At 41.0% G+C, this 19,053-nt stretch overlaps 1 protein-coding gene and 1 long non-coding RNA gene across 6 annotated transcripts in view; one reads left to right on the top strand and one right to left on the bottom strand.

The window, feature by feature from the left end:
- LOC144333388 (uncharacterized) overlaps positions 1-19,053 on the top strand; it is a 31,638-nt gene that overhangs the window by 8,828 nt on the left and 3,757 nt on the right. The window lies entirely within an intron of this gene.
- The window catches only part of TANK (TRAF family member associated NFKB activator), a 105,034-nt gene continuing 95,932 nt past the window's right edge, over positions 9,952-19,053 (bottom strand). For 4 of the 5 annotated variants that reach the window (XM_015110165.3, XM_028830464.2, XM_077956357.1 and 1 more), the window contains 2 exons: positions 14,546-15,126; positions 9,952-10,768 (listed from right to left, as the gene is read on the bottom strand). In XM_015110165.3, the coding sequence (XP_014965651.1) occupies positions 10,592-10,768; positions 14,546-15,126 (758 nt within the window). In that variant the 3' untranslated portion in view covers positions 9,952-10,591. 5 annotated transcript variants of the gene reach the window in all.

Genomic DNA, 19,053 nt, shown 5'->3' with positions numbered 1-19,053 from the left:
AGTTAAGTTTAGCATCTAGCAAAAGCAAATGAGTGATGGGGCAGGGGGCACTAATAATAACTTGTTTTATTATCATCACTTATTTAACGTCATTATTAATTTACATTTCCTGTCTGTTCGGAAAACTGAGGGAGGGTCTCTTTGCCAAACTACATTTTGTTGGAATCCTCCATTTCTCTGATTTTCTGGGACGTTAGAAAGTACCGTCTTCCCTCTTCTTGAAAGAATCGGCCAACCATCAGAAAATTTAAGAGACTCCTAAACATCCCTTTTCTTTCCTCTTTCTTTCCTCAGCCCTCTTCCCCTCCCATCTTGACATTTAAATCAATTTGTTGGGGGGGGGAGGGGGGAAGAACAAGAGTTAAACCCACCTCAGGCAGCAGAAGTGGAACACATTAATCCTGACGTAGTTAACCTAAGAGAAAAATAGATTTTGTTTTCCTTTTTTAGTCGCTAGCTTTATTAGATTTCTCACTCTCACAGATTATCCGAAGACTACCCATTGATTGATCGCCCGTAGAGCTGCATTTGGTGTAAAGAAAAAACTCACAGCTTTATTGGCTCTCAGGAGACAAAACAAACAGAACAAGATATTCATATTAATGCAAACAATGCAACAAATGAGGGGAAGAATCGCCCGGCTGAAGCGAGGCCCGGCGCGGCCACGGCCGGGGGGCTGAGAAGGGCCTGGGTGCCTCTCGCCCGGAAGCCGAGGTTTCCCGGCCTCCCCCCACCCCGGGCGCCGAGAGCAGTCGGTCCCCCCGGTCTCCCGCCGGCAAAGGGGCCCTGGGGCCCAGGCGCGCGGCCCCAGCGTGGCGGCAGGCGGCCCAGGCCATCGCCGGCGCCTGGAGGAGGCCTCCAGTCCAGGCCTCAGGGAAGGGCCTGCCTCGCTCGGCCCCTCAACGCCCCGCCGTGTGGCACTGGAAGGGACCTAAAAGCCCTCCTGGCTTTCTCCTTTCCTCTTCCCCTCGCTTCCCAGGGGCCCAAGGCCGGCATCTCAGTTTCCCTTTCCGGCAGGGTCAGGGGTAAGAGGGAGGAATTCTTAGGTGTCACCTCCTCACCCGCCTGAAGGCGGCGGCTAGAGAGACGCCGGGGCACCCTGAAGGGGAGGAAGCGGTGTGCCACGAATTCTCTCTCTTAAATGCTCGCGTTATCACGGAGGAGACTTTATAAACACTTTAAACACAACACCAACCATTTTATCAGCAAAAGCGAGGGGAGGGGGGCGTACAGTAAATGCTGAGAGATGTTCAAGAAGCCCCGAGACGTTCCCTGCGGAAGGAGAACGGAAGAAAGAAAATTCCGGACGGAAAAAGAGTAAATATTAACTCCACACCTAACCACTTCCCCAGCCCCAAACTAGGAGAGAATCTGCTAAGATTCAACTCCATATCTAGATCGTCAATGTGATGTTAAAAATAGGGTTGCCAAATATTGCATGGGGCATTCTTAGAGTAAAAAAATGGTTATCTACCTGAAATTCAAAAAATTTAACTGGGCATCCTGTATTTTTATTGGCTAAATCTGTCTATTCTAACTAAAAAATATTCTGCTGAAGAAACCATACAAGAAGGAAGGCTCATTGTCTGATGTAATGAGGTTATTGGGGACATGTTTAATGGAACCTTGCCTGGAAAAAGAAATTGAGTTTCTCCTACAGCATACTTTTGTAAGCACATGGTAGGGTGGAGGAGGAAGAAATGACTGAAGCGACTTGGAAATGTCCTTACATTATATTTGAGGAGGAACTGGCAGTCATTGTTGCCACTTCACTAGGAAATGGAGCCGGGTTCCCTTCCTAAGGTTGGCAGACTGGGTCTGGCCCACAGAAACCCTCCATCCCTGGCCGATAGAGCGTACCCTAGCATGTCTGCAAGTGGAATGTCCGTTACAGTGGTTCCCATGCCGGCATTAGTGCGTATATTTTTCCTAAACCTTGACTATGGAGCCACGTTACCCATTGGTATTTAGTTTATTTTGGAAAAAAGTTGCGAACTTTAAAGGCAAAGTCTGCTTTGAAATGTATGAAAGGCTTTAACTTAGAAATAGATCTCATCAAAGAGGGTCTTGCAGATGCTGAAAGAAAAGGCTTTTGCAATGTCAATAGTAAAACCTCAGGAAAAACGCAACAAAACAGTGGGTCTTTGCATATTGAAGTGTGTGTGAGAGGGTGAGGAGTCAGAAAGCTGCCTTTCTGGAGGAAGCCTGCTGCTTGCATTGCTTCCCCAGCCCCAGTCAGAGAGAGCTTTTTCAAGCAAGCTTTATCACCCTTACTGATACTTTGGATCCCCAGTGAGCTAGCCTTCCTTTTAAGCCAGTTGCTTGAAGTGGTCTGAATACACCCACACAGGATGCCCCTTTATCACTGGCGGGTAGAGCTATTTAACAGCTGCAAATGGAGAAACTATTTGTCTAATGAGTGCTGTTTTCAGAGTTGATTCACCAACACTCTCAGGGGAAGATAATATAAGGCCGAGACCTCCTGCTGAGCTGCACAGCCATCTCCAGACAGTGAAGGCCAAATGAAGTATTTGGTTGGTTTAGAGAATGTTTTAGTTCCAGATCGATAGTTTTAGAAAATACATAAGCTCACTTCCAGTTCATGCTGGTTAGCTATTTTTTTTTCCCCCAGACAAACTCTAACCTAGAATTCACAGTTAAAAAACTTAGCACTGTAGTTTGGCAGTTATGGTAAGTTTAACTCCATACTCTAGAGGTACAAATCATTTTTTATCTTCTCTCATGTTAGTTTGTGTCTACAAAAATATGTTCCATGACTTGCTCTTCCCTCATTGGAGCAGGCCAGAGAGATGCTCAACACCCAGTGAGTTAAGGTGCCTCTTCTCCAAGCAGACATGGACTGGGGCCCTTGTTAGAGTGGTGATAAATTGACAACATCAATTGATTGATTGACTGATTGATTAAGATGGAGTCTGGCTTTGTTCCCCAGGCTGGAGTGCAGTGGCGTGATCTCAGCTCACTGCAGCCTCTACCTCCCAGGTTCAAGCGATTCTCCTGCCTTGGTCTCCCGAGTAACTGGGACTACAAGCACGCACCATCACATCCAGCTAATTTTTGTATTTTTAGTAGAGATAGGGTTTCACCACGTTGGCCAGGCTAGTCTCGAACTCCTGAACTCAGGTGATCCGCCTGCCTTGGCTTCCCAAAGTGCTGGGATTACAGGCGTGAGCCACCTCACCTGACCGACAACCTTTAAATAATAAACCCCACTCCATGTCAGGTAATGTCAGGCCCCCTCCTCTCTCTGTGGTTCATTTTTTTGTGTAAAAAGACTTTGGGTAGGACTCAGGCATCCTCTGAAACAAAGTACAAAGTCAGTGAAAAACTATATTTTATTTGAGGTAGGGGTTGGTCATGGAAAAAACAATAGATTGAAAAAGACAGGAGAGCTTGAGTTGAGTTCCAACTATTTGAGTAGGTGTGATAGACTCATTTATTCTCTTTAGATACAGTGGGGTATTTTTTGTTTATTGTTTGTTTTGTCCACACAAAAAGAAAGCTGAATTAGGCAGTCTTTAATATTTTCTTATTTTATTTATTTATTTATTTTTTTGAGACAGAGTTTCACTCTTGTTGCCCAGGCTGGAGTGCAATGGCGTGATCTTGGCTCACCGCAACCTCCGCCTCCCAGGTTCAAGCGATTCTCCTGCCTCACCCTCCCTAGTAGCTGGGAGTACAGGCATATGCCACCATGCCCGGCTAATTTTTTATTTTTAGTAGAGACAGGGTTTCTCCATCTCTTGGTCAGGCTGGTCTTGAACTCCTGACCTCAGGTGATCTACCTGCCTCGGCCTCCCAAAGTGCTGGAATTACAGGTGTGAGCCACCACGCCCGACCAATATTTTCTTATTTTAAAAACAACTATTTCTTGAATTATTTTAAAGTGAGAAGTCATTATTTGTACACTCCTTCCAAAGGATATTAACAATAGCCATTATGCTTTATTATTCAAAACAAGTTTTTCCTAATAAGCTCTAAACAACAAAGGACACATGGGCAAGTGCCAGGATATCCAGGCCTTCTAGATTCCAAAGGGACATTCAACCATGGGAGATGGGTTAAACGCCAAAGGGTTGCATAATCAAGTGCAGATTCTCTGGAGATGTGTGAGTGACTTTGAGACAGACATAACCCTGTATAGGCAAGAGAAGGGGATAACATGTTTGAGAACTTCCTTCAGTCCTATTATGGGATTGATACTTCAGAAAAAAGAGCACTACAGTAAGATGAAAGCTACAGCTATGCAGTAAGTAAACGTGGCATAATCATTCTGAATATTCTAGTGCTTGGTGCACTTTAAAGTGTGTGAATTCATCCATGAGGAGCTCTGAGGATGGAGGAAGTTGGCAATCTAGGAACTGGTTCTAGAAATGACCCAAGAAACTTGCTTCTTTGTATTTTTTCGGTGATAGAAGGTGATGTTTCTTTTAATTTGAGGCCTTCTTCAACTGTAAGCTCCCACAATCTTTCGCTAAACAGACTTCATTCACATTCTGAATCTGGTTTTTGTCTCACACATATTAAATTTTACAAAACAGAAAGAAACAATAGAGCTTATTAGGAAAAACTTGTTTTGAATAGTAAATTAAGCATAATGGAAATAGGCACATGTTTTAGCACAATTTTTTCCCCTTTTATACCAATTGAACATTTACATCTTTTTCAAAGTGCTGTGATTTTCCCCTTAAGTCTTAAGCTGGCACCACCCACTTTCAACAAATGAGACTTATATCACTTGTATCTACTGAGAGAAATCATTGTAATACTGTGGATTCCAAATGCACAGCCTTCCAAAAAAGAGTTTTACTCAGTCACCCCTAAACTGTATTAATCAAATCAATGTGGCATTCTAAGAATCCAAAGAACTACCTAATTTCAAAGACAGTGTAAATCAACTGGCAGCTCTGACTGATTTCAAATTATGCCCTGTTTTCAGAGACTGGAAACCTGTACATTCAGAGGTACACCTGACTACATGGTGTGTTACTAAGAGATATGCCCCAGGTGGAGGAATCTTCAAAGCCAATATATTTTCTTTATAACTGGTGTCAAATTGATGTATATATTAAAAAATCTTGGAAAATGATCTCAAAAAGGAAGTAACAGCCCAATGAGCCATATGTTCAGGGAACCTAACAGGTTTCCATTGGGACCAAATTTCACTTCACCTTTTTGTCCTTATGTGCAAATAAAAACTTATCTGTAAATACACCGTTAAAACAGTCATGCAAATTTGTGAGGTCTGTAGATTGAGAGGAAATTACACTAAGCCTATAAAAACCAAGTTATTGGAAAATAAATAATTTGGTGAGATACATAACGACATGGAATTGAACTACATTTATTTGAGCTCTATAGATTCACAGCTTTAGAGAGACATTACTTCTATAGAATTGGTTAATGAAGCAAAGGCTGGTGAATAGTTAATAAATTGCTTAATTTTGATGCTGATGGAACATCTGAATCTCCACGTTTACATGAATAAATATAAAGTTAAAATTTGTTTTGCTGTTAGATAGGTTGCTATTTTAACAGATTCAGTCACAAGGGAATTTTCCAAATGCCAGCTAATACTGCAGCACCAGAAAGTCTGTAATACACCAAGGGCAGAGGCCTGCTTAGTAGTTTTCCGAAGAGTGGAAAGCAGAAAACATTAACATTTACTTACACAAAATCCTTTATGTAACTCTTCTAAGATTTTTCAACTTAAAAACTTTAAAACATTTTGTATGATTTTAGTAGATCTGAAGTTTGCATTCAGCTACTCTATTGGTATGCCTGGGCATATTCTAAAAGGAAAAATGATTCATTCTGGGCACTTGTATAGTTTTTCACATGACTAGAATCAATGAGGATGGTATAAAAATACCAAAATTTACTCATTTTAATTTCATTTTTGTGTACTTTTATCATATTAGAAAGCAGAATAATATAAATGAAACCTTTGTGTATATATGACTGAGCTTTAGCAAACCTTATTTTAAATTGATTTTTTAAAAAGGACTAATGGTGTGTAAAGTCATGCAAAGGTAAGGGTCAGTAGAAGAAACAATTACACTGCACAGGTATTTGGTTACTCTGGCGGTCCATCCACGGCTTACGGGAAAGGAAGTTTTATGATGTTTATAAGGATAGTTTATGTAAACCGTAACAGTAAAAGTATTTTAATGGTAGGAATAAAAGTGTCCTTTAAGCGCAACAATCAGCTTTTACGGTCAAAAAGTAACGGGAGGTTGTATCAAATCTCAGGTCCCCGCCTGCATCAACAGGTTCCAAAGGCTTCTTTCAGCAGACTCGGGTTCCGATGGACTCTTTGTCGGAGGGGCGGCCAGGGCACTGCTGTTTTTGACCAGCTTCTCTCAGGCCAGAGTATAGAACAGAGCGGCCAGGCGGGGAGCTGGGCCTCTGGATCTGCTCCTGGCCCCATCTACCCCCGCAGTCTCCGCAGCAGTGGGGAGCGCGGCCCGCTTCTTTCCAGGACCTTCTGTCCCCGCCACGGCCTTTCGAGGGAACTCTCGAGGCGCAGACGGCCCCTTAGTAAAGTCTTGGGGTCAGGAGGTCAGGCCTTGGAAGCACAGCTAATGTTAAGGCCCTTTATGTGTCTTCGCAGCGATCATTTAAACCGTGGACCGGTCGCTCTACTGAAAGAGGGGCTTCAGGGGTCTAAGGGCCGCAGCGCGGGAAGCGTTGCAGGGGGGTGCTGACCTCGCCGACTCGCCGCAGGCCAGCAGGGCGCGGCCGCTGCAGGGCGGGTTGGGGGCGCCTGGAGGCCTCGGGGTGGCGGCCTCGCTGGGGCGGGGCAGGGCAGGGGATCTGCGGTCAGTCCTGGAACCCTTCTTGGCCTTTGTGGCCCTGCCACTCTTTCCAGCCTTGGCTGTCCCTAGCCCTTTCTGAATTCGCCTGGACTCCCACTCGCACTCGCTGGCCGACGCGTTAGATTCACCAGAAAGCGAGTGGGCGTGAGAACGGGGCTCTTCGGCCTGTTCCCCAAGACGTGGATCCTGGATGGCGGGTCCTCGCCCCACCGCCCCGGGGAGTGGGCGCGCGGCGCCGACCGAGCCCTCAGGCGAACCCGCGCGGGGCCGCGCTCCGCCGGGCCGGCTCGGAGGGCCGCGCGGGGGCTCCCGGCCCGCTAGGGACTCACTAGCGGTGGCTGTGTTCCACTCGCCAGCGGCGGGAAGGACGCGCGGGAAAGCGAGGGAGCAGGAAGCGGGTGGCGGCGGCGGCGCGGGGCCCGCTGGAAAGGAGGGAGCGCCGCAGGCGGGAGGAGGGAGCGCGGAGGAGGGAAGCCGGGAGGAAGGAGGGAGCGCGGCAGGCAGGCGGAGGGAGGGCTGATTAGCATGCAGCAGCGCTCGCGCGCCCGGCTCCATTGTTTTAACACCTCCCCTCTCCTCCGCGCCAATCTGTCACCGTTCAGCAGGCGAACGCTGCTGCCTCAAATGCTGCTCTTCTCAAATGAGACGGATAATTAGTTGCCCCGCACGAATGCCGCACTCTTCTCACCCCTGATTGCTATCACCTTCTTGCTCCTGGCAGTTTTGACACCTCGTAATCAGCCTGCTGCTTTTCTCTTTTCTTCCCGACTTCTGCTTCCCTCCCCCCGCTTTCCTTCCTAGTTTATTTATTTATTTATTTATTTATTATTTTAAATGCAATCCCGGTGCCTATTTGGGCGAGTCCTCCGCCGAGTTAACCTTCCCCGTATACATGTGTGCATTTATCTGTATATGGGAAATTGGGTGCGCCTGTGCGTGAGCGGGGGGCGGGCTGGCAGTTTTGCGGGAAACACTGCTTCCACGCCGAGAGAACTCGCTTCTCCTAAAGATATTTTTGGGAAGGGAGGAGTTGCGGAGAGGGACGGGAGGGGAGAGTTGGGGAGACCTCAATTAATGCTTTAAAGATCTCTTAGAAATTAACAAACTGGGGAGTCTTGGAATCTGCTGTCAGAAGCGTGTTTTCCCCTCTCTCCTCTAACAAGCACTGACAGTCTAATTACTGTAGCTACAAGCAGCTGTCGAGGCAGCAGCCGGGGAGAGGAGGCGCCACAGGCTGGGCGCACCCGGCTGGCCCCTGCGCCCAGCCGAACCGCCGAAACGCGGCCCGACGTAGGGAGGATGGAGAGGGGCAAGGCCCCGCGCCGGAGAGCCCCGGCGAGCCAAAGGCGGGTCGGCGAGCCGGCGGACACGCTTATTGTTTCCTAAACTCTTTACCTTGAAGGTTAAAAGATGTGAAGAAAGGAGGGGACGAAGAGTGGGAAGAAAATCTTATAAGCTTCCATCCACCCCTTTTCTACCTCCTCGAGCTCTCCCTCCCTCCGTGTTGGTAAAATAACCACGCAACCCGGGGCTGAGGGGGCGGGGTGAGCCAGGCTGGAGTGTAAGAAAGCAGATGTCCCCGCTGGCAGCAGCCTCAGCCTCCGGGGAAAGCTGCACCGGGGGGGCCCTCCCGAGGACATTCACCTCCCACTTCTCAGGCATCCCGCTCACAACTGCCTCGCCTCGGCGGGGGTGGTTTTTTCAGACTCGGCGTTTCGCGTGTGCAGCTTTTTTACCTGGGAGCTGTTCTTACCCGGCCACGCTTAGCAGATGCCAAAAGCCAGCAGCCCCTGCACGACTCAGTCAAGAGACAGAGGGAGAGACCTGGCGGGTGCCCACTCCACCTTTAGAGCGGTGGCCCGCGCTTCCTATGTAGAGCAGGGCGGGGGCTGCTCTCCAGGCCGCCTCTCCTGTGGCCCCAAAGGGTCTCTGTCCCTCACAACGTGGAGCTTAGGGTGCCGCTGGAACGCAAAAGAAAACCGAGTTTGCTAGTCCTGCTAAAAGTGGTGGGGGCGGGGAAAGGATGGGCTGGGGAGGAAGGTCAGTAGTACACTCTGAGTCACTTTCTGGGCCATAGACTTTCCTGTGGTTGTCAGCAAGCACTTAGTAGATGTCAACTGTGTTGAGAGGAAGTCTTCCCATCTAGAAAAGGACAGGGGAAAAAAAGGATCCCCTTTCACGAGATAGGTACAGTGGTATCTTCTGGCTGGTACACGCTGGGAAGTTTTTATTTTTAATTTTGTGTGCGTGTGCGTGTGTGTGTGCGTGCGTGTGTGGAGAGGGGAGGCTGGGTGGGCGGGAGGTGGGGGAAGGGAAGAAACTTGGATAATTGTCTAGGCATTTCCATTCAGCCCTAGTGGCAATGAAAGAAAGATGTACATGCCTCAGAACCCTTCGCAGTGAATACCTAATAATTGCTGTCACCTTGGTGAGGAAGATGTCAATATGATGTGCTTGGCACTGGGAGAAGTCGAGGCACCACTCTCATTCTTCCACAAGTTAAGGTTCTTCACTGGGGCACAGAGGTCTGCTCAAATTCCCCCACCCCACACCCTCCAGTTTAAAGCACTTGCTTCAAGAAGGCTTAAATTTTTGAGGGTTGCAAATCAATGCTTACTTCATAAAATGGAAGCCATGCCTTAAACACTTTTAAGAATCAGGGGAAAAGAGACACCTAAAAGGCGAGAATCATAGGGAATAAAAATGAAAGGGAAGTCTCATTTTAAACAAATTTTGCAGCCTTCTGAATTTGGTATCCACTCTCTCAAATGTCTTTCAGTGGCTATCAATCAGGCTGCTAACAATGAATAACAAATTTCTCAACAAGAATATGAACATTTCTAATCTAAGTTAACAAATATGGATAGTCCTTGTAGGGTTTTATATTTGCTCCCATTAAAAACAAATGTTTCTTTAGAAAGTTGAGTTTGAAAAATAATTCTAAAATTCAAAGTGATTCACTAATTGTCAATAAATGCCACCAAATCTGGTCATCACCTTTCTACTAGGTTACTGAAAAGAAAACAAGAATTTTATAAACTTCCCTAAAAATGTGATTCCTTCCTTTTTTTTTTTATATCAAGAACAAAGGACACACTACTGATCACAACATAAGTACCTCTTAATATTTAATTTCATCATGTAGCTATACACATAGTAAAATTAAAGCCATGTATATTATTTTAAAAATCTTAAGTGTTTAAATAATTCTACCAGTTGTTTTATCACTGGACAAGAAATGTATTAGGTTTGATATTTACAAAGATGTTTATGTTGTCTGCTATTTTCTATTATAGGTTTATTTAAAGAATATCACCTATAGCATAAATAAATTTTTCAATAAAAACAAAGAAAACCCTAGAAACATTTGACATCACCAAATTCAACAGCTCTCACTAGAAATCCAAGCAATAAACTTAGATATTTGAAATAAACATAAATTATGATTATATAACTAAGTCACATATGTAATTTTGAATTATAGTAATAGCACTGTAAACATGAATACAAAGGATTGCAGTTTTATGCAGTTTTTTTTTGTTTTTCTTCTTTTAGGCTTATTTCTCCTTGAAAGAATAGAATGATCTTTTAAAAAAATGAAAGAGTTATACAGTAAATCTAGAAAACAATTCAAATAGCTGTGAAACTAGATTTTCCTATAAATGATCTTGAATTTAGTTTACAATCAAGTATTTATAGTATTACAAACCCCAAATCATCACATAGAACTTGGTATGTCTGTTTTCAAATGTGTCTTAAGTCTCTCCATTGAAGTGTGAATTAAGATGCCGAAGGAAATCCCCTCTGGATGTAATGGATGGTGGGAAAACTGCTTGACAGAATTCACATACTCGAGGTATATGCAGTTCTGAGTCTGTGCCACTTAGTACCACCGAGTCACTGTTTTGATTAGGAAAGGGCTTCCAAATGGGCTGCAGGAAACAAACAAAAATATCTGTTACTTATGTTTAAATTCAAATAGCACTGGACTTCAAATTTGAATTTTTGAATGAGTTATGTATGAGCATATATATTTAATTCCCTAATATAAAAGCAAATTACTTTTCCATGAAGTTAGCATGAGGACATGACTCAATTCTTGGTTTCATAAAAGGGACAACTAAACTTTGATTAAAAGCCACTTGGGACACACACTTATGCATTTTATCATATTTAAAAAGATTGCAGCTTTAGCATGCAATTTTTAATACCCAATGATCACAACGTGAGTAGTTTTGGAACAATAGTTAATACTCTGGTCTTTTAAATTAAATTCTGTCTTTTATTTTTTACAATAAAAACCTTAACTTATAGGGGCTTTATTAATTACACAGTACACAAGACATGATGTGTGTGTGCATTGCGTCTTACTCAAAATCAATTTCACTATTGTTTATAAGCAGATACAGTGAATACATCATACATGAATCAGCATTATTTTGATTTTTAAAAAGAAAATTTTCCTTTTAAACTACTGAACAAATTTCACTGATCAGTTATCTTTTATTTGTTTTTAAAAATGCAAATACTTAATCATTCAACAAAATCTAACACATGCAGTGTTTTGACTTCTTACTTTGCTTCTGTTATATAATAGGTAGTTTGCCCTTACTCATTCTTGTGGCTGAATAAAGTGAAACTTGTCAATAGTTGCCTGGTTAAAGAATTATGGCAAGTCATAATCTAATAGAACCACCTCCACTATAACCAGCACATAAATACCCTTTCATAACTGCATTATTCTTTTTTTTTTTTAAAACTTCTAGAAGGACAAGAAATAGCATTTGGCTTAATAATAGCTACACAATAGATGTTTGTTAACTGGAAAATATTTCCCTGAATTGTGTAAAACAAATTATTTTTTAAAATTTCTTTCTTATGTGGACACAGGTAAATTACTCTGACACAGCTAAATTCTGGTATTTTAATCACCTCATAAAGTCAAATTTAAAAAGACCCCTTATCCTCCTATTACTAATATGTTTTTAAAGTCACACAGCCTAGTCTAGCACCTGACAAGTGTTACTGTTATTTCCCCTAACTTCTTTCATTCTGGCTAACCAATCATTTACATAAACAGTATATTACCGATTGAAGCATTTGGGTTTCACGACATCACTGTCTTCTTATAAACAGTTTACTGGACAGCTGTGTACAATTGGTATAAATATACAACGTCTGTCTAGGCACCCAGATACATTCAAATATCAGTATGGAGGACTTATAATAATGCTGACTCAATTCCTTTCATAAGAAATGTCAATTTTATTACAAAAATAGTAATATTTAAAACAAATGTTATAAAATTTAAGGTAAAATAACTTTCTTTGGAAAAACTTCTTTGGTAAAAGTAGTAAAAACTGTGAGCATACAAGCAAAAATCTAGTTAGAGTTAACTTGAGTCTAATTTTAATGTTTTCAGTTTTAAACAAAAAAGTACAAATCACTGTAATGGGAAATTGATATGGCCAGAAATAAAAGATTATTAAAGATAGTCCTTATTTATATAAAATAGCAAGAAATTAAATCAGAAGCAATTTAGCTTCTAAATTTGGTAAGCCAATCTTCTGCTCCCAATTTACCTATTAAGTCCATATTCATTTTTCTCTATTAAGAACTTTTAGTTCAGATTTGATCTCTTCATAGAATTTAGTTGGGATCCCACTCACTGACTCAGCAAAGTAAAAAAGAAAATCACATAGAACAATAATAATCTGATACACTTTAGTCTTGGTTATGATAGCTGAATATATAAAATAGATGTTTAGTAGTAATGATTGATATAAAGTAAAATTTTTAAATATGCAGCCAAAAATTTCACTTCTCTTTGTTACTATCTACAAACAACTCAGGATTAAAAAAATTATTATTATTATTATTATTATTATTATTTTGAGACAGGGTCTTGCTCTGTCACCCAGGCTGAAGTGTGGTGGCACCATCACAGCTCACTGCAACCTCGAACTACCTAGCTCAAGCAATCCTCCCACCTCAGCTTCCCAAGTAGCTGGAGACAATAGGCGCATGCCACCACAACCAGCTACAAATATCTATATATCTATATGTATTTGTAGAGACAAGTTCTCACTGTGTTGCCCAGGCTGGTCTCAAATTCCTAGGCTCAGTCAATCCTCCTGCCTCAGCCTCCCAAAGTGCTGGGATTATAGGCATGAACCACCGTACCTGGCCCAACTCAGGAATTTTGTACTTATACTAGCTTGTATAATACTAGCTTTATTAATACAAATAAAATAGCTTAAAATGTTTTTTAAAAAACTCACTTTAAGAAATATTCTTTCCATCCTAAACTGTAACATGGTCTTCAAAACAAACTAATTTCTTTGCTTTTTCTGCTAAAATATCAATTATCTAACCTTATGCCCCATGTCTTGTGACAACTCAACACTAATTCTCCTGAATTTTTTAAGCTGAATACTTTTCCATCAAGTTGTAATCACATACCAGCTGTTTCCCTTGCTGTAGTATAGAAAGCAAATGTACAATGCAGGGTGCCATCTACTGAAACATGAATGCACAGACTAGTAAAAGAACAAGCAAGACATATAATAGAGAAAAAAGTAACAAGCATTAGAACTGATGCACTTCACAGCTCCACAGGAATTCTACTTGCAATAAATGAAATTGTTTAATTTGTTTCATTTAGTAGCAACTATAACAGAGACTATGATGTGAAATAAAGTATAATGAACAAGAACCTAAGTGAGGTTATAATTAAAACTTATTGTCAGCCATGCCTAGTTTTTCCCACTACTAAAATATACCACAGCTTGACAACTGCCTTCTTTGCATGCTGATTTAAGTCTATAACCTATAAGTGTACTTAAAGCAAAAGGGTATTAACAACTTTAAAAAAAAAAAAATCTCAAGGCAAAGAGAAATCAGACAAATGTTTGCAAGTTACATAGACATTTACATCAATCTATTTTCATAAGCTTCTGTTTTTTGTAAAAATTTTATAGTTTTCATTTGCTTTCAGACATTAAACTTTTTTTTTAACTAAAAGAATCATTCTGTGATGGAACTTGAATCTAAAAGGGAGGGCAGGAGTGGTTTGGGGGACATAAGTCTGTGAGATTTAGAAACATTGAATAAAATATCTGATATCATACACATGCAGAGACTATTTTAAAAATATACTAGGCTACATGTTCATTTCCAGATTAGCAACCAAAACCAAAACTAAACCCTACAGATCTACGTACTATATAACTGAGGATATAGTAGAAGTATTCATTGAAAGATAGTTCACTTATGTTGATAAATAGGAATGTAAGATGCAATTATTTACATAAGATCGTGAATTCTTATAAAGATGAATATGATATACAGAAACTATTAAATAAAACAGCATTTGTTTCACACTATGAAATTTAATAATCTTATTAATCCTGAGTAAACAAGCTTTGAATAAGGAACTAAGAAAGTGACACCACAATAGATACGGATAAGGCTTAACATGAATTTTTAAATGACATAAATTCTAAGATACTTTACAATAGTTTTACCATATTCAGCTTTTCTAATTTCATGTCATTTATTATAGGACTTGTTTTTCTGAAACCCCTAACTTTGGCTAGACAGTAGTTTAAAAAGGATGTCAGATAACGTAAAAGAGATGCATATCTGTCCATGTATGGCAAAATGTGTGTTCACACATAATAATATATTTGTTAACGCAAAACAGTTACCTGCTGTGGTCCTCGGATAGCTTTTCCTGGGGAATCAAGTGAGGGAAAAGGTGCATCAGATGGGTCCAGAAGTGGGAAGGTATTTACATATAATGCATTATGGTCTCCAGGTGGCAAACACGCAGCTCTATCCAGAGTTGTCCTGATACAAGTGTTTACAAGATTTGAGGGCTTTGTTTTGTCAGTTGTTTTAAGGTTTTGTATAGCTGAAGCTATGGGGTCAATTCCCTGAATTTCAAATAAAGTTTCTTCTGTTTTAACAAAGTTCCCTGGGTTGTCTCTGAACTCCGTATTAAATTTCTCTTGGCACATTGCCTCAGACGTGGCAGGACTAAGGATGCCGGGTCTCTCTGGAGTGCTATGTAAGAAAGTCGAGTCATTGTCCATAGGTGGAAACTTGACATTGAATTTAGAAAGTGATTCAAAAGAGGTGTCTTCCTCATCTCTGCACAGTCCTCTTGGTGTGACACATGTGATGGATGGTGCACCTCTATTTATATCATCTTTAGCCTGAGGCTTAAACAGCGCCTCTTGTTTATCTGTTTTATCCGTACACTGTATAGGCACAGAGCACTGTGTCTCTGCAGGGAGAAGAACACAAAAGAGAAACAGTCACATTCAAATCATTAAAAAAAAAATCTGTTCAATCAGCTTTGGACAGATTATTATTATTTTTTCTATTGGTTTTTATAGCAAATGAAGACAACTGGGATTTTAAAATTTGCTACCATCTTACACAGAATATTAGCAGTCTCCAGCGGGTGAACTGAAACACAGCTTACTAGTTGCAATTTAACTACTTTGTCTTTTCCTAGGTCTTTTGCTGTAAGCTTTGCATCTTGTTCAGTTACACTGCTCCAAGCTTAAAAACATTTGCTTGTAGTGTATACATTTAAACATTTTTGTCAGTAACGGAAGCTATAACTGTGTTTGCTTAGACAAATAAGTTGTTAAAAGGGAAAATCTTACTAGGTATATCTAAAATTAGGTCATTTATTATTGTCACTGTCTAACTAAGTATATCACTAATCAGTTTAGCCACTGTCTGCTGTCAATAATCCATGTGAAGACTGGTGGTTGCAGGAGTTGGGAAAAGGAAGACAGTGAAGGCAAAGGAAGGATGAAACATTGTGATGCATGTTAAGAAAACTGCGGATGAATAGATTATTTTCTCATCTTATATCTTTTTTTTAAAAAGACCTCTGTAAATAACAGGTAAATATCTGGTAGATGAAATAGCCTCTGTAGCTCATTTATCTAGAGCCACTTATCCAACAAATTCAGCTTTCTAGGACACAGTCAAAAGCTAGAAGGAAAGTAGAGCTTCTGAGGAGCCAGAATTAGAGCCACAAGGTTCATAGATACGTGAATTTTGTTCTTATTGTCATTTTAGATTTATTCTAACAAACCTGATGGTATTTCCCTAGCTCATAGCTGGTTTGAAACAAAAAATTAAAAGGGAATATGAGTTGCTAAAGGCAGACATAGATATCAACAGGAACTAAAAGCATAGGAAAGACAAAAAAGCTGATACAAGAACTTTTAGAAAACACTACAGTCTAATACAGAGCTAATGAGTGCTCAATACAAAAAAACAATAAAGTACTCTCCATCTTGATGATTCTGAGACACTAGAAAAAGCCAAATTAAACTCCACAACGTCCCTTAAAGAAGGCACTGAAGTTGGTAATGCATATATTTTAAGGATTGTCATCGGCACTGTTGAACATTCACAAATGGAGACATTACCAATGATGCAAATTTAGGTAGACAGGGTATACAGAACACAAGGTATACAAAGTGTCTGTACAGGTTAGTAGGCACTTAACAATCGTCACTTCCTTTATATTCCTTTGGTCTTGGCAGTCTCATGACACCTCTCTGTCTTTTGCCAAAGCACATTCCAATGTAATATATTTTTTTCTGTTTGGATATGTGTAGTATAATGCAACCAACTTCTCTGGTTCATCTTGTTGTACACCTACTGCCTCTCTTTATACCTCTCTTCATACCATCCTTTCTTACTGGATTATTATAACAGCCTTTAAACTGCTTCCTTGCCTCTAAATTTGTCTCATATCCAATCTGTTGTCTTCATTGCAACTTCCCCTCCATCCCTCGTTCTCAGAGTAGTTTTTCTAAAATACTAATCTGACCACGTTACCTTCCTAATAAAATCTTTTGATGGCTCTACAAGGCCCTCAGATCTCAAAAAAGGCTTATCGACTGTTCATTACTGGCCCCTGGTCACCTCTCCATGCTCATCTTTCACTCCATACTCTGGCTATAATGAACTTCGTATAGTTCCCCAAAACAGCCACACTCTCTTGTCTTTGCACCTTTGCACATGCTGTGCAGACTGCCTGAAGTGTCCCCTCCCATCACTCTTTGCCCAACTCTTATTTGTCCTTCACATCTTGGCTTGGACATAAGTTTCTCTGGATGACTCTCCCATGACTCTTGGATGCCCTGAGGACTGAAACACTCTGTTATATAGTTATGCGTTGCTTAACGATGGCACGTTTTGAGAAATGTATTCTTAGGCAATTTTGTCATTGTGCAAACATCACAGAGTGTACTTACAGAAACCTAGACAGTATAGTCTACTACACACCTACACTATACGGTATAGCCTATTGTTCTTAGGCTACAAACCTATACAACATGTTACTGTACTGAATACTGTAGGTAACACAATGGTATCTATTTCAACACTGAAAAGGTACAGTAAAAATACGGCATAAAAGATAAAAAATGGGTACGCCTATATAGAGCACTTACCATGAATGGAATTTGCAGGACTAGAGGTTGCTCTGAGTCAGTGAGTGAATGGTGAGTGAATGTGAAGGCCTAGGCCTAGTATTACTGTACATCACTGTAGACTTTATGAACACTATACACTTTGGTTACGCTAAATTTACACACACAAAAAAGTGTGATACAATGTAACAACAGCTACCTACAATGTCACTAGGGTGATATGAACTTTTTTTTTTTTTTTTGAGACGGAGGTTTGCTCTTGTTGCCCAGGCTGGATGGAGTGCAATGGTGCGATCTCGGCTCACTGCAACCTCCACCTCCCAGGTTCAAGTGATTCTCTTGCCTCAGCCTCCAGAGTAGCTGGGATTACGGACATGAGTCACCATGCCCGGCTAATTTTATATTTTCAGTAGAGACGGGGTTTCTCCATGCTGGTCAGGCTGGTCTCGAACTCCCAGCCTCAGGTGATCTGCCCAGCTCAGCCTCCCAAAGTGCTGGGATTATAGGCGTGAGCCACTGTGCCTGGGCTGATATGAACTTTTAAGCCCCATTATAATCATATGGGGCCATGATTGTATATGCAATCTGTTGTTGACTGAAAATGTCATTTGGCACATGACTGTATTTCCAAGTATAACTCTCTTTCTCCCATTAAAGTAGGTTTTTTGAGGTCTTAAACTATGTTTTGTTTCCCTCTAACTCCAGACCCCTGCCCAGTGTCTGGCACGTAGTATGCCCCTAACAAACGAATTCTGAATGAATCTGTAATCTCTCCCTTACAGAGCCTACTATAATAATCAACATTTACCAGATATTCTGTGACTAGAAGTGCTATAGTAATTGTGACCAAGCTTAATTGTTTAGCTGGATTTCTTTAGCCTCTGAGGTTCTTAAAGTCCATTAACTCTCGAGTAGTCATTCTTCCTGGCAGTAGACTTGAAAGTGGCAGGAAAGTCAAGGAAACAGTACTGTCTTTGTAGATGACATTTGCTACTTGCAAATAACAAATCAGGAAAATCAACTGTTGAGGTAATCAGATTCTGTAACACCTGAAGAGGAGAGACTTATCAAATGATCTTCACAAGGAGAACAAGGTGAATGCTGAAGAATCTGCTACTGCTGCTAATGGCAATGACTATTAACATTAATAGCACTTCCACATGGCAAGCACTATTATAATAATTGTATGTACATTAATTCATATAATAAAGTAATCCTGAGGTAGGCACTATTATTATCCCCACTTTACATGTGAAGCAACTGGTTGGAGAGGTTAATTCAAAGGCCACACAACTATAATAGTAAGTGGCAGATCTGCCACTGGAACCCAGGCGATCTAACTCTAGATTTGTGCTCTGAACCATTATGCTAAATTGAACATGTTGGTTTCTAGATATAGAGAGAAGTCCCCAAATTGACAGAAATGTGCTTTGAATTATTTTTCCAGCAGTTGATCTATCCCGGCTGTGAACAAAACGTGGAGAAATCAAACAGCTCTAAAAAAACAGATATTTTCTTTCAGCAAAGCTAGCTGGCATAAAACTCAGCCACATTAAAATAATCTGAGTTAATCTGCTCAAGCAGTGAGAGTTATATCTATTAAAAAAATTTAAACCTTAGATTTCTAATGCTACTAGAAATCTAAGCTGAGACAACTTAAAACTCAAATGAGATGCATGAAAGCACTTGTCATCCTGACACCATATTGAGAAACATGATCAGGTGAGCAAATAGCTTTTCTATTTTGT

The sequence above is a fragment of the Macaca mulatta genome, chromosome 12 (assembly GCF_049350105.2).
Source record: "Macaca mulatta isolate MMU2019108-1 chromosome 12, T2T-MMU8v2.0, whole genome shotgun sequence".
In the NCBI taxonomy this organism is placed as follows: domain Eukaryota; kingdom Metazoa; phylum Chordata; class Mammalia; order Primates; family Cercopithecidae; genus Macaca; species Macaca mulatta.
Note: the sequence above shows the minus strand (reverse complement) of the source record. Positions and strands in the feature narration are given on the sequence as shown.